The 16,071-nt window shown below is 41.8% G+C and overlaps 1 protein-coding gene across 4 annotated transcripts in view; it reads left to right on the plus strand.

Annotated features, from left to right (window-relative positions):
• Positions 1-16,071, plus strand: part of ARHGAP6 (Rho GTPase activating protein 6) — a 502,134-nt gene that overhangs the window by 390,612 nt on the left and 95,451 nt on the right. The window contains exon 1 of one of the 4 annotated variants that reach the window (XM_049873121.1): positions 8,939-9,355. The exons of 2 other annotated variants lie outside the window; for them this stretch is intronic. Coding sequence is in view for 1 of the 2 variants with exons in the window: in XM_049873120.1 (XP_049729077.1) it covers positions 13,527-13,553 (27 nt within the window). In the remaining variant the exon portion in view is untranslated. Of the gene's footprint in view, positions 1-8,938; positions 9,356-13,433; positions 13,554-16,071 lie in introns of those variants that run through there. One more of the 4 variants, XM_049873120.1, reaches the window with a different exon arrangement.

The raw sequence follows: 16,071 nt of genomic DNA on the forward strand, positions 1-16,071 counted from the left end.
CTTGCAGAGTGAGTACAAGTTGGGTGATCCAAGACAAGAGGAAGGCTGAGGACACCTCGTACATGAAGACCCCTGGCATGCATCAATCGATGTGTTAAAAGTAATTTATTACTGATGATAGTTAAATATTTTACAAATGTTAGAAGGTTACTTTATAAGAAAATGAAATGAGCACGTTTTGGGGCTTACCCCAGAATTCTCTCACACCTGCTGTCTTTCTCATGTTCTTTCTTGAGTAGGAGAGAAAGGTGTGGCACTTATAGTGAGGTAGCATAGGGCAGTGGTTAAGACCGTGAACCCCGAACTTGAGGTCCCTGAGTTTGAATCCTTGCTGTGTTGCTTGCAATCTGTTTCCTTGGACAAATTACCTAACCTCCCTGTGCCTTGATTTCTTCCTCCTGGAATGTGTAGTCTAGCCAGAGAGAGAAGAAGGCACAAAGAGGATCAAATAGTTTTCTGATGTTTAAATAAACCTGTTGCCGTTGAGTCGGTCCCAACTCATAGCCACCGTATATGACAGAGTAGAGCTACCCCCTAGGGTTTCCTAGGCCATAATCTTTATGGGAACAGACCACCGGGTCTTTTCTCCCATGGAGCGGCTGATGGGTTCAAACCGCTGACCTTTTGGTTAGCAGCCAGCCGCTTAAGCACCGCACCACTAGGGCTCCTTAATGTTTAAATAGAAGTGAAGAAAGAGCTGAAAGGTCAGAATTGGACAAGATGGGTATAATAATAGAACTTACATCATAAAATTGTTTAATGATTAAATGAGCCAGTGCAAAATAAGTGCATGGAGTAATATTGGTCACATATTATATGCATAAGAGATTTTGGCTTTTCCTAACATATCTAAATCCCCTGGGAATGGGCATAGCTCCCAGCTTATCTTGTCTGTGCTGTGAGTCACTCATGAACAATCCTGACCATGCGCCATTAATAGTTGTGTTGACTACAAATTCTCATGGTGCTAATGGAGTGTAATTTATAGTTTCTTACATTGAAAGAAGCCCTGGTGGCGTAGTGGTTAAGAGCTTGGCTACTAACCAAAAACTTGGCAGTTTGAATGTACCAGCTGCTCCTTGGAAACCCTATGGGGCAGTTCTACTCTGTCCTATACGGTCACTATGAGTTGGAATCAACTTGACAGCAATGAGTTTGGTTTTGGTTTTTGGACCATTAAAAAATACCAACAATTATAAAGATGGCACAGGATTGGGCAACATTTCATTCTGTTATATATAAGGTCGCCATGATTCAGAGCTGACTCGACGGCAACTAACAACAGCCACAACATGAAACAAAAAGAAATTTTACCCACACACAAATATTTAGTAAGGAAGAAGGTAACAAGACTCAGTGTAGAAAGTGTGAATATGCATAAATCAGTAGTGCCTGCGAATGAAAATGACATTTGACCACATCGTTAGGCGATAGAAGTTGAATTTACCAAAAGGTCAGCAAAGAGATTATGGGACCGAAAATTGGACGCTATGCCCTTGGTGTTGATATCATTGAATTCTGGAATTCTCAGTCTTGCTATTTTTACAAATAAAATGGTGTTCATATATGCTTATTAGCACATACTTCCTTGTCTTATTAATATTAACTGGTGGCATGGAAGTTGATAAAAATGAACGCTCATTGAAATAAATTCAATAATTTTTAAAAATCAGATTAGCATATTTCTTTATCTTTGTAACACTTTCCTAAATGGTCTTCACGTTGCCAAGTTAATTCATCACGTTCTTGGAACATTCTTTTATGAATTCCATGACTTCTTCCCCCAAATGTTTACTGTGTGCACATGTGTGTGCATGTGTGTGCTCGTGTGTGTGTGCACGTGGGGAGGGATCAAAATCTGGGTCTAGCAGCAAGTGTGACATATATATTATTCATCATGTGTGTTACATGCCTTGCCTCAGTCCATACTCCCCACAGGACTATTTTTATTACCATTTTACAGAGCAGGTAACTGAGATTTAAAATTGTTAGAGACTTACCCCACTAGTTCAGGGCTGAGCTGGTACTACCACAAGTGGCTTTGAGAGTTGCCATGGGTTTTTTCTCCAGATTTTTTATGGGTCATGGTTGGAACCAAAACAACAACAAAAAAAAACCCATTGCCTTTGAGTCGATTCCAACTATTAGTGACCCTAGAGGACAGAGCAGAACTGCCCCATAGAGTTTCCAAGGAGCAGCTTGTAAAAAAAAAAAAAAATTCCGTTGAGTCGATTCCAACTATTAGTGACCCTATAGGACAGAGTAGAGCTGCCCCATAGAGTTTCCAAGGGGCAGCTTGTGGATTCAAACTGCCATCCTTTTGGTTAGCAGCGGTAGCTCTTAACCACTAGGCCACCAGGGTTTCCCCGGGGTTAGAAGTGAAGCCTGTAATGTCTTTCCACATTCCATTGGCTAGAGCCTAGCCACACGACCACTGCTAATTGCAAAGGAGGCTGGGAAGTGTAGTCTAGCTAAGTACCCACACACAACCACCCAGTGCTGTACACACACACACACACACACACACACACACACACACACACACCGAAAAGAGACTGTGGGCTTTGGGAGCCGCCAGTCTTTCCCTCACTGTGTGCCTTTCATTTTTTTTTATATAATTTTTATCGTGATTTAAGTGAAAGTTTACAAATCAAGTCAGTCTCTCACACAAAAACTTATGTACACCTTGCTACATACTCCCAATTGCTCTCCCCCTAATGAGACAGTTGCCTCTCATTTTTTAAACTTTGTATGTCTCCATCACCTCCTCTGTAAAATGGTGTTGTGGAAGAGATTGAATGTATAATACACATGAAGTGTTCTAATACATGCTCCTAATGTAAGCACCAAATACATGCTCAGTAAATTTCAGCTATTATTATTGTTATTTACTATTATGCAGTGCCTATTTGATTTCATTCTGTTTAGTCAACTAACATGATAGTAGATGCCATGCTGAGGAATTTAGACTTGTCATAAAGCTAAGGAATCCCTGGGTCGTGCAAACAGTTAATACGCTCAGCTGCTAACCCAAAGGTTGGAGGTTCACATCCGTCCAGACATGCCTTGGAAGAAAACCTGGAGATCTACTTCTGAAAAATCAGCCACTGAAAACCCTATGAAGCAGAATTATACTCTGACACACATGCGATTGCCACGAATTGGAATCTACTTGATGGCAACTGGTTTTCCTGTAGCTAAAGAGGGGATATCAAATGGTTTTAAGCAAGGGAGTCCTATAATCAGTAATGTGTTTGCCTAAACAGTTTGGCAGAGAGGTTCTGTAATATTTTGCCCTGAATGTGCAAAATATCTCCAATGGTGTACACAGAAAGAATCCAGAATCCAGGGCCAAGGAGAAGGTAATGCTAATGGCACATATTCTGGGGCTATAAATTGCTGGCTTCCCCACGCGTCTGTCAGTTCGTCATACTTTGGGGGCTTGCGTGTTGCTGTGATGCTGGAAGCTATGCCACCGGTACTCAGATACCAGCAGGGTCACCCATGGAGGACAGGTTTCAGCGGAGCTTCCAGACTAAGGCAGACTAGGAAGCAGGACCCGGCAGTCTACTTCTGAAAAGCATTAGCCAGTGAAAACCTTATGAATAGCAGCAGAACATTGTCCAATACAGTGCCGGAAGATTAGCCTCCCAGCTTGGAAGGCATGCAAAAGACAACTGGGGAAGAGCTGCCTCCTCAAAGTAGAGTTGGCCTTAATGACATGGATGGTGTCAAACTTTCAGGACCTTCATTTGCTGATGTGGCACAACTCCAAATGGGAAGAAACAGCTGCAAACATCCATTAATAATCAGAATGTGGAACGTACGAAGTACGAATCTAGGAAAATTGGAAATCATCAAAAATGAAATGGAATGCATAAACATCAATATCCGAGGCATTAGTGAGCTGAAATGGACTGATATTGGCCATTTTGAATCAGACAATCATATGGTCTACTATGCTGGGAATGACAACTTGAAGAGGAATGGTGTTGCATTCGTCATCAAAAAGAACATGTCAAGATCTATCCTGAAGTACAGGGCTGTCAGTGATAGGATAATATCCATACGCCTACAAGGAAGACCAGTTAATATGACTATTATTCAAATTTATGCACCAACCACTAAGGCCAAAGATGAAGAAATTGAAGAAGATTTTTACCAGCTTCTGCAGTCTGAAATTGATCAAACATGCAATCAGGTCACATTGATAATTATTGGGGATGGGAATGAGAAAGTTGGAAACAAAGAAGAAGGATCAGTAGTTGGAAAATATTGCCTTGGTGATAGAAACGATGCCGGAGATTCCATGATAGAATTTTGCAAGACAAATGACTTCTTCATTGCAATACCTTTTTTTTCACCAACATAAACAGCATTTATGCACGTGGACCTTGGCAGATGGAATACACAGGAATCAAATCGACTACATCTGCGGAAAGAGACAATGGAAACGCTCAATATCATCAGTCAGAACAAGGCCAGGGGCCAACTGTGGAACAGACCATCAATTGCTCATATGCAAGTCCAAGCTGAAACTGAGGAAAATTAGAACAAGTCCACGAGAGCCAAAGTACAACTTTGAGTATATTCCACCTGAATTTAGAAACCATCTCAAGAATAGATTTGATGCGTTGAACACTAACAACTGAAGACCAGGTGATGAGCTGTGGAATGACATCAAGGACGTTATTCATGAAGAAAGCAAGAGGTCATTAAAAAGATAGGAAAGAAAGAGAAGACCTAAATGGATGTCGGAAGAGACTCTGAAACTTGCTTTTGAAGGTTGAGTAGCTAAAGCAAAAGGAAGATATGATGAAGTAAAAGAACTGAACAGAAGATTTCAAAGGGCGTCTTGAGAAGACAAAGTATTATAATGAAATGTGTAAAGACCTGGAGTCAGAAAACAAAAGGCAAGAACATGCTCAGCATTTCTCAAGCTGAAAGAACTAAAGAAAAAATTCAAGCCTCCAGTTGCAATAGTGAAGGATTCTATGGGGGAAGTATTAAAGGACCCAGGAAGCATCAAAAGAAGATGGAAGGAATACACAGAGTCATACCCAAAAGAATTGGTCAACGTTCAACCATTTCAAGAGGTAGCATATGATCAGGAACCGGTGGTACTGAAGGAAGAAGTCCAAGCTGCACTGAAGGCACTGGCGAAAAACAAGGCTCCAGAAATTGACGGAATATCAATTGAGATGTTTAAACAAATGGATGCAGCGCTGGAAATGCTCACTCATCTATGCCAGGAAATATGGAAGACAGCTACCTGGGCAGCCGACTGAAGAGGTCCATATTTAAGCCTATTCCCAAAAAAGGTGATCCAACCAAATGCAGAAGTTATTGAACAATATCATTAATATCAGATGCAAGCAAGATTTGGCTGAAGATCATTCAAAAGCGGCTGCAGCAGTATATCAACAGGGAACTGCCAGAAATTCAAGCTGGATTCTGAAGAGGACGTAGAACCAGGGATATCATTGCTGATGTCAGATGCATCTTGGCTGAAAACAGAGAATACCAGAAAGATGTTTACCTGTGTTTCATTGACTATGCTAAGCCATTGGACTTTGTGGATCATAACAAATTATTGATAACATTGCAGAGAATGGGAATTCCAGAACGCTTAATTGTGCTCATGAGGAACCCGTACATAGATCAAGAGGCAGTTGTTCGGACAAAATAAGGGGACACTTCTTGGTTTAACTTCAGGAAAGGTGTGCATCAGGGTTGTATTCTATCACCATACCTAATCAATCTGTATGCTGAGCAAATAATCCGAGAAGCTGGACTATATGAGCAAGAACGGGGCATCAGTATTGCTGGAAGACTCATTACCAACCCACGTTATGCAGATGACACAACCTTGCTTGCTGAAAGTAAGGAGGACTTAAAGCACGTACTGATGAAGATCAAAGACCACAGCTTTCAGCATGGATTACACCTCCACATAAAGAAAACAAAAATCCTCACAGCTGGACCAGTAAGCAACATCATGATAAACAGAGAAAAGACTGAAGTTGTCAAGGATTTCATTTTACTTGGATCCACAATCAACACCCATGAAAGCAGCAGCCAAGAAACCAAAAGAAGCGTTGCATTGGGCAGATCTGCTGCAAAAGACCTCTTTAAAGTGTTCAAAAACAAAGATGTCGCCTTGAAGACTAAGGTGCACCTGACCGAAGCCATGGTATTTTCAATTGCATCATATGCATGGGAAAACTGGACAGTGAATAAAGAAGACCGAAGAAGAATTGACGCCTTTGAACTGTGGTATTGGTGAAGAATATTGAATATACCACGGACTGCCAGAAAAAAACGAACAAATCTGTCTTGGAAGAAGTACAACCAGAATGTTCCTTAGAAACAAAGATGGCAAGACTACGTCTTACATACTTGGGACATGTTGTCAGGAGGGATCAGTCCCTGGAGAAGGACATCATGCTTGGTCAAGTAGAGGGTCAGTGAAAAAGAGGAAGGCCCTCAACGAGATGGATTGACACAGTGGCTACAACAATGGGATCAAGCATAACAACGATTGTGAGGATGGCGCGGGACTGGACGGTGTTTTGTTCTGTAGTACATAGGGTCGCTGTGAGTTGGAACCAACTCAATGGCACCGAAGAACAACCACAGCCCTGGCTACTGAGTGGTTAAATGGGTAAAGGATGAGTGCTTTGTCCTCAGCATTGTTCTAGTTAGCAAAACCGTGCCAAGGGACTGAACCTTTTAACTATGTCTTGATATTTATTCTCAAGGCTGTTTGGAGGACCCTGGTGGCCTCTTACTGGTTGTACTTAAAGAGTTGATATTTAAATCTTAGAGGGAATTCCTTATCTTCACCCTGCCTTTTTTGGCTTAGATGCATTTTTCCAAAGAATGCCAAAAAAACACAACTTCTCCATTATTTTTGCACTTCCTCTCAAGGCCTGACTTTGTTCCGCTCTTAAAACAGACCAGAAATTTCACAAGACAATGTCTCTTGAGTTTGAGATTATTTTTGAAAGAGGTAGTCATCTTCTTGAGGAACATTATTTGACCTGACAGTGTATTTCTCTATCAAATAATTGCTTTAACAGACCAGTGCAGTCTTAGGTGTTCTTACTAAACCGCCTGTGTCTATTTTTCACCGTGAGCTATGGATCTGTGCCTTGTCTTCTAGTTCATTTGTCTGCATCGTAGTGGTTGGAATCACAACTGCATCACTTACGAGCTGTGAATCTTTGGACGAGTTACTTAACCTCTCTGAGCTTCTGTCCCTGCATCTGTAATACCATTGCCCTCAAGGCAATTCTGATTCATAGCGACCATGTAAGAGCGTATAACTGCCCCATAGAATTTCCAAGGCTGCAATCTGTGTGGAAGCAGACTGTCACATCCTTCTCCTGAGGAGCAGCTGCTGAGTTCGAACCTCTGACCTTCCCATTTACAGCTGAGTACTTAATCACTGCACCACCAGGGCTCTTCACATCCGTAGTAGAGGGATAATAATGTAACCTACTTAGAATTCTTGTGAGGATTAAAGGAGTTACTTACTACCCCTGAAATTCTTATAACAACGGCCGGCACCTAGGAAGCACTAGATCAGAACAACGTGTTGCTTTCATGTATTCACAAAGATCATTTGCCTAACAATGAAAAATAAGTTGCTTGTTCATAAAGTTCATGTTAAAAATAATATATTGTTGGATGCTGCCAAGTTGATTCTGACACATGGCAACCCCACGTGACATAGGGTTTTCTTGGCCTTTACCTTTATGGAAGCCAGGCCTTTCTACTGCAGAGCCTCTGGGTGGGTTCAAACTGCCAACCTTTTGGTTAGCAGCCAAGCGTTTAACCATTGTGCAACCAGAGTTCCTTAAATAATATGTTAAATACTTCTAAATGAAGCTGTACCTTCCTTCAAAGAAACAGATTTTTGAGTATCCATTCTTCTCTGAGCCGTACTGACTGCCTGATGGGATTATGGGTATTGTAAGGTCCACATTTTTTGTAGAGGTATGTTGTAACAGGTAGATATTACTCTTAATTTTTTAATTTTAATTTCACCAGTCTCATAAAGGAAACCTTCTGACATCTTTTATTGTTTTAAAATTCTTTCCTCATGCTAAATAAATACCAACAGCGAAAGAAGCTGTGTGTGGCTCACCTCCAGGGCTGACCCACCTTGCTGAATCCTAGTAAAAACCATACCGAGTCCCTTAATTTTGAGTCCATCGTGAGACCGTTCATGAAACCATTTCTCAGTTTGCCAGTTCTAATCACAGTGATTCTTTTGTTGGAATTCCTTTGGGACCATGACAGAACTATAACTTCATATCAACTGGGAAACAAAGATGACTTTTAGAGTTGTCTTTGGTTCGGTGCCATGGGGAACACCCAGCTATCGAGCAGTGGGGGTGCGGGCTGCACCTTGGCCTTTCCCTCTGCTCTTCGTGGCTCCCGCCCCCCACCCCACTTGCAGCTTCTTCCACCTGGCGGGGTGGTGGCCTTCACTCTGCCGTCCACACTCTCTGTTCGGGAAATGGGCAGCTTCTCAAGGACTACTCTTTCACAAAGAACATAAAATTCAGAGCGTGTGTAGGCTTTGGTATAAAAGAGAATGAACAGCTTTTTTATTTTTTATTTTAAACATTTGTGGCTAGTGTTAGAAAAATGAAGAAGCCAGTGATTTTAAAGTATACCTTAAGAAAGGAGAATTTGCCCAAAAGCAAGGTAGCATCGTATGTGCTTTATCATGTTCTCGGGGGTTTCACCCGAGGCTCCCAGAATTCTTTGGTTAATTCCTAATAAGGACAGTTTGCACAGTTATAATCCAATTACCATTTGTAGGTCCCTGTGGAAAAAGGAAGTTTTTTTTTTTTTAAAGAGAAATCCTTAACTTCAATATATTTCTTCAAAATAATCTTATTAAAATAAGAAGCAGGATATCCAGTTTCAATTTCTCTGCATTCTTTCTGTCCCTTCTCTCTGCCTCACCTCCCCACCCTGCCATCCACTCTTCTCTGTCTCTTTCACACATACACATACACACACACCCCTCATGACATAGCCTTCCTGCGTTCTGAAATGAAGGGACAGGAACTTCTCAATGGTCTGATGAAAAGATAGCATTTTTTCAGTCCCAAGATTCACAGTAGCCAGAGCTGAGGTCTCTGGCAACAAATGGTACCGTGGGAGTCACAGCGATGCCAGCTGGGCCATTTCTCAGACACTCGGTAGGATCTGCTGTTTCTGGATGCGTTTTTCACCAAACAAAATAATTGTGTTAAACTGACTCGTGTTCCTACTCCAAGCTTAGTTCAGTTGAATTAGAGAGGACGGCAAAGACGCGGCCAAATCTAATTCATGGGTAAGCCATATGTCCATCTGTACTTGTACTTCTTTTCTGGAAAATTCTTGTGATAATATTGTGTGATCCTTCTACATCCATCTTGTAATTTGGGAAGGAAAACTGGACTGATGAGCCTCTGAGATGTGTGGCAGCTGACTATTGTCGCTGCCAAGAGAGAGTTGGGAGAACTTTATTTTTAGATTGATTACTGACGTTGGAGCAGCTTCTGCAGGAAGGAGCGCGCCTTGATTAAATGGAGCCGTCTAACGGGGCTGATTTCTGCAGAAGATTTGGGCACAAGCTGTTTTGAGGTCTAGGAGGGTGTAAAGTGACTTACAGTTCCCTCAACTTCTCGAACACGGCACAGCATTTTAGTTGCCGTGACCGGGAAAAGGGGATTCTTAAATAGGAGCTTTGGATAGCAACTCAGATATTAGACAATGCTAACACTAAATTTGATGTGCTCTGTTTTACAAAAGAGGGAAATCGTAAGCTCCTGGATGTTTAAACACTGACTGGCTTACCTGGTTGTAAGGGTGTGCCTCCTACTGAAAAGTCTCGTAGGCAGAGCAAGGCAGAACATTCCTGCTCTGCTACTGCAGTAGTTAAATTCTTAACTATTTTGCTCGTTGCCATGCCAATTTGTAAAGTGGGGGGTTTAAATCAGTGTATCAAGAGAGATGGTGAGATCACTATAATGGTTACAAGGCTAGATTTGTAATCGACTTCAGATGCTGCCTGCCTTTGACTCTCAATTCTGCTACTTACTAGGTGTGTGATCTTGGCAAGTTACTTAAGCTCTGTGCCTCAGTCTCCGCATCTGCAGCATGGGGCTAATAATGGTAACATAACTCTTAGGGTCCTTGTAAGAAGTAAATAAATTAATATAAATAAAAGGATTAGAGCAGTAACTAGCGTAGGATAGACTGTGCATAAATGTTTGCCTCTCTGGAGGTCGGTCATTGTAATGTCAGTGAATCGGTTTAATTCTAGAAGGACAAGCAAGCCCCTCAGCTGCGGGCCCTGTCATTGAGAAGTTTCTCATTCTTGTGAGTCTTTCCATTTCCCACAGCCCTCGGGTCCATGCAGGCCGATTTATCTCCTCTTAATCGAAGATGCAAATGAAGCTTAAAACTAAGAATTAAACTGGTGGCTTGTAAACCAGTCCACAATTCAACTGAGGGTCCACAGAAATGAAATTGGCTTCATTGTCCTCAACATTTCTTCCTTTGGGGATGTGGTCCCCCTGTGTGAGTCACTGGAATGTTCTTTCTACTGGACACAAGACAGGAGTGACATTTGTTTTTTAAATGGTGTTGGCCCAGCATTGGGTTTGACGATGTTAATTTCCACTTCTTTGGTTTAATTATCAATAATCCAGATGAATAGACCATCTGCAGAGAACCACTTTTATTTTCACCCTAGTATTTACATACTTTCCAATATCCCAAATTATGACTATGCTGTGTGTTTTCCTTCCAGGCTCTTTGTGATGTTTCCCAGGGAAACAAAATCATAGGAAAGGAGGAAATGTTGATCCAAAAGGCAAATTCTAATCATAGATATGCCTTTACTTTTAGTCTAGGCCAGGGGTCAGCAAACATTTTCTGTAAAGGGCCAAATTTTAGGCTTTGGGGATCATACAGTCTCTGTGGCAACTACTCGACTCTGCCTTTGTAGTATGAAAGCCACCATTTACAATACATAGATGAATGAGTGTGGCTGGGTCCCAATAAAACCTTATTTACAAAAACAGGCGGTGGGCCGGATTTGGCCCACATGTTGTAGTTTACCATTCTTTGGCTAGTCGGCTTGTATTAGCAAGGTCTTTAAGTTCTATCTCCCACAAGGGCTGTTTACTGGACAATCTTATATTACTTAAAGTATGCCAACAATGTCCTAAGCACTTTATAAATATTAACCAATTTACTCCTCGTCAAAATTCTATGAGATAGGGACCACTATTATCTTCATCCCCATCTCATAGATGAGAAAAGTGAGGTATGAGGAAGGTAAGTAGCTTGTTAAAAACCGCATGTCTAGCAAGTGACAGAGCTGGGATTCAAACCCATGCAGTTCAGCTTGCCAGCCCTTGCTTTTAAGCCCTACCCCGTGTCGCCTTTATGTTAACCTATCTCTGCTTGGAATTCTCACCCCCTGGTGGCACAGTGGTTAAGAACTCAGCTGCTAACCAAAAGGTCGGCAGTTCCAATCCACCACGTGCTCCTTGGAAATCCCCTGGGGCAGTTCTACTCTGTTCTATAAGGTTGCTATGAGTCCGAATTGGCTCGATGGCAAAGGGTTTGTGGTTTTGTTTGATATCCACCTGGCTCACTTCCTCTCGCTCTGTAAGTGTTGGCTCAAATGTTACCTTCTCAATAAGGCTGCCCTGGCGAGCCTGTTTTGAGTTCCAGCAACCCTCCCAGCATTCCTGATTCCCTTCACCCTGCTCAAGCGTCTCCTTTTCTAGAAAACTTCTGACCTTGTATTGTGCTGTGAAATGTACTCAGGTGTTACATTTATCATTTCTTGTCTGTTTTCCTCCCCTGGAATGGAAACTGTATGAGGGCAGGAACCTAAAACGATGCCTGACATGTAGAAGGTGTTCATTTAAATTTGTTGAGTGAATTAGGTGGGATTTTCCATAATGTTGCTGTCACATGTTTTGACACTCCTTGTGTAGCAATGGGAGTCCCTGGGTGGTGCAAGCAGTGTACTTGCTTGACTATGAACTGGAAAGTTGGAGGTTTGAGTCTACCCAGAGGGACCTTGAAAGAAAGGCCTGGGAATTTACTTCTGAAAAATTAGCCATTGAAGACCCTACAGAGCACAGTTCTACTCTGACCCACATAGGGTTGCCATCAGTCAGGGTTGATTTGAAGGCAGCTGGTTTGTTGGCCCCATAGAGTGTTGCTATGAGTTGGAATCGACTCGACAGCAATAGGTTTGATTTAGTTTTGGGTGGTTTGTGGGCTTTTTGTTTCATGTAGCAATCAATGACTGTTACACAAGGAGAAAAGGTAAAAAATGCACTGCTACCTCTACCAACTTTCCAGAAATTTTTCGAATTCTTGGTTATTAAAAACAATAAAACTAGAATAGATTAAAAAAACAAACATAAAAAGTATGTATGGTATAGTAGAACTGTTGACTCTTCTTTAGAACCATCTGTTGAGAAGAAGTGGCTGAAGAATCAAGAGAGAAAGAACACATGTTATCCTGTTGTTCACAAAGGAATAACCTCTTTCAAGAGTCCAACCAGGGCTGTGCCAGCTATGCTCACACCCTCAGCTTAGCCCGGAAACTTGTGAAGAACGGAGTTCCTTGTCATTGGAGATGTGTTTATTTTGGAGTTATAAAGAGCTAGGCAGCTCTTTTCAGAAATGTTGGTTGTGGGCCTGGTATTTAAACTTAGGCCACTCTTCAGCAACACATCGTGATCACATGGAAGCCTCAGCTTTACTAATTATTAATAAATGACAGCTGGCCACATTAGAAATGGTTAAAAAAAATTAGCCCCTAGCATGGGTTTATGGCTGAATGTTCAGGGGTTCGAACCTACCAGCCTCTCCTCGGAAGAAAGATGTGACAGTCTGCTTCTGTGAAGATTCCAACCTTGGAAGCCCTATAGGGCAGTTCCACTCTGTTCTACAGGGTTGCTATGAGTTGGAATCGACTCAACTGCAAAAGGTTTGGGTTTTTTAACCTATGTATCTATCTGGTCTTTTCTTCCACTTCTCACCCATCTGGTCTTTTCTTCCGCTTCTCACCCATATGAAACCACAGTCCAGCTGGCTGGCTGGTGAACACCTGGAAAGCTGAGTGTCTTATACATAGTAAAACCATTTATTCAAGAATTCAGTGCACATTTTTTTAAGATAATTTTTATTGTGCTTTAAGTGAAAGTTTACAAATCAGGTCAGTCTCTCACATATAAACTTATATACACCTTACTACATACTCCCATTTACTCTCCCCCTAATAAGTCAGCCCGCTCCCTCCTTCCAGTCTCTCCTTTTGTGACCGTTTTGCCAGTTTCTAACCCTCTCTACCCTCCCATCTCCCCTCCAGACAGGAGATGCCAACACAGTCTCAAGTGTCCACCTGATACAAGCAGCTCACTCTTCATCAGCATCTCTCTCCAACCCAATGTCCAGTCCAATCCACGTCTGATGAGTTGTCTTCGGGAATGGTTCCTGTCCTGGGCCAACAGAAGGTTTGGGGACCATGACCACTGGGATTCTTCTAGTCTCAGTCAGACCATTAAGTCTGGTCTTTTTATGAGAATTTGGGGTCTGCATCCCACTGTTCTCCTGCTCCCTCAGGGGTTCCCTGTTGTGTTCCCTGTCAGGGCAGTCATCAGTTGTGGCCGGGCACCATCTAGTTCTTCTGGTCTCAGGATGATGAAGTCTCTAGTTCATGTGGCCCTTTCTGTCTCTTGGGCTCGTAATTGCCTTGTGTCCTTGGTGTTCTTCATTCTCCTTTGATCCAGGTGGGTTGAGACCAATTGATGCATCTTAGATGGCCGCTTGTTAGCATTTAGACCCCAGACGCCACATTTCAAAGTGGGATGCAGAATGTTTTCTTAATAGAATTTATTTTGCCAGTTGACTTAGATGTCCCCTTAAGCCATAGTCCCCAAACCCCCACCCTTGCTCTGCTGACCTTCGAAGTATTCAGTTTATTCAGGAAACTTCTTTGCTTTTGGTCCAGTCCAGTTGAGCTGACCTTCCCTGTATTGAGTGTTGTCCTTCCCTTCACCTAAAGTAGTTCTTATCTACTAACTAATCAGTAAATAACCGTCTCCCACCCTCTCTCCCTCCCTCCTCCCTCTCGTAACCACAAAAGAATGTGTTCCTCTCAGTTTAAACTATTTCTCAAGATCTTATAATAGTGGTCTTATACAATATTTGTCCTTTTGCCTCTGACTCATTTCACTCAGCATAATGCCTTCCAGGTTCCTCCATGTTATGAAATGTTTCACAGATTCGTCACTGTTCTTTATCGATGCGTAGTATTCCATTGTGTGAATATACCATAATTTATTTATCCATTCATCTGTTGATGGACACTTTGGTTGCTTCCAGCTTTTTGCAGTTGTAAACAGTGCTGCAATAAACGTGGGTGTGCATATATCTGTTCGTGTAAAGGCTCTTATTTCTCTAGGGTATATTCCAAGGAGTGGGATTTCTGGGTTGTATGGTAGTTCTATTTCTGACATTTTAAGGAAACGCCAGATAGATTTCCAAAGTGGTTGTACCATTTTCCATTCCCACCAGCAGTGTATAAGAGTTCCAATCTCTCCACAGCCTCTCCAACATTTATTATTTTGTGTTTTTTGGATTAATGCCAGCCTTGTTGGAGTGAGATGGAGTCTCATCGTAGTTTTAATTTGCATTTCTTTAAGCTAATGAGCGAGAGCATTTTCTTATGTCTCTGTTAGCCACCTGAGTATCTTCTTTAGTGAAGTGCGTGTTCATATCCTTTGCCCAATTTTTAATTGGGTTGTTTGTCTTTTTGAGGTTGTTTTAACAGAATCATATAGATTTTAGGGATTAGGCGCTGGCCGGAGATGTCATAGCTGAAAATTCTTTCCCAGTCTGTAGGTGGTCTTTTCACTCTTTTGGTGAAGTCTTTAGATGAGCATAGGTGTTTGATTTTTAGGAGCTCCCAGTTTCAATGCACATTTTTTAAGAGTTCATGGTGTCACTAAAACTGTCATGTTTGAGAGAACCAGTTGCCTTGGAGTCAATTCCGACTCCCGGAGACCCCACGTGTGTCAGAGAAGAACTGTACTCCACGGGGTTTTCAGTGGCTATGATCTTTCGAATTCGAATTGCCAGCCTTTCACTTAGTAGCCGGGTGGTTGACCATTTGTGCCACCCAGGGACTCTGCCATGTTTGAGGAAGGGGTACAAATTCAGAGTAATGATGATTAATATTAGTTATAACTTAAATTTCCACTTATTGAGGGCTTGCTGGGAGCTAACCAGCAGCTCTACAAGAAATTCACTTGCATTGTCTCATATGATCCCTACAAACCTGAGAGAGGTCTCGTGCTTTGCTCTATCTTGTTGATGGGGAAACCGAGGCTTAGAGGTGTTCTGTCTCTTGCTAATAAGTTCACAACTAGTTGAACCCAAGTCTTAACCACCACACCAGTGGTGCAAAAATAAGCATCACCTGGAGATGCTTGTTTGCAATGGAGATGAGGGCCCCATTCCTTGAGACCCTAATTCCATAAACCTGCCTTTGAGTCCAGATATCTGCATGTTTAACAAGTAGCTCCAGGTGATCCCTATGTACTGGGTCTGTAGGCCAAGCTTTGAGCTGTCTGCCTCACTCTTTGCTGGCGCTTCCTTGGCCTTGGGGACTTTACAGTTGGCTGAGGTTAAAGAGATACTGCAATTAGACACTAGTCCCAAAGACATAAGACAACAATGCGGTATAGACCAAAACCAAAATTATTTCAATCAATTTCATTTCATGGGAAAATCAAGTCTGTTGGTAACAATAAAATTTAGCCCAAAAGAATGATCTTTCAGAATAAAACACAAATACTAGGTTTTTTTTGTTTTTTTTTTTAGCTTGTGTTTTACTTCTTTTTTCTAAATATGGAGACATATGCTTCTGGTGGAAAGGAAATCTCTTTAGTTAAGACTTCTTGTGAGTTGTTCTCCAGTTAATCAAGATTTTATTGTATTGAGGTTTTTTTTTTTTTGCTTCTTTTAAAT

Source organism: Elephas maximus, chromosome X (assembly GCF_024166365.1).
Source record: "Elephas maximus indicus isolate mEleMax1 chromosome X, mEleMax1 primary haplotype, whole genome shotgun sequence".
Taxonomy (NCBI): Eukaryota; Metazoa; Chordata; class Mammalia; order Proboscidea; family Elephantidae; genus Elephas; species Elephas maximus.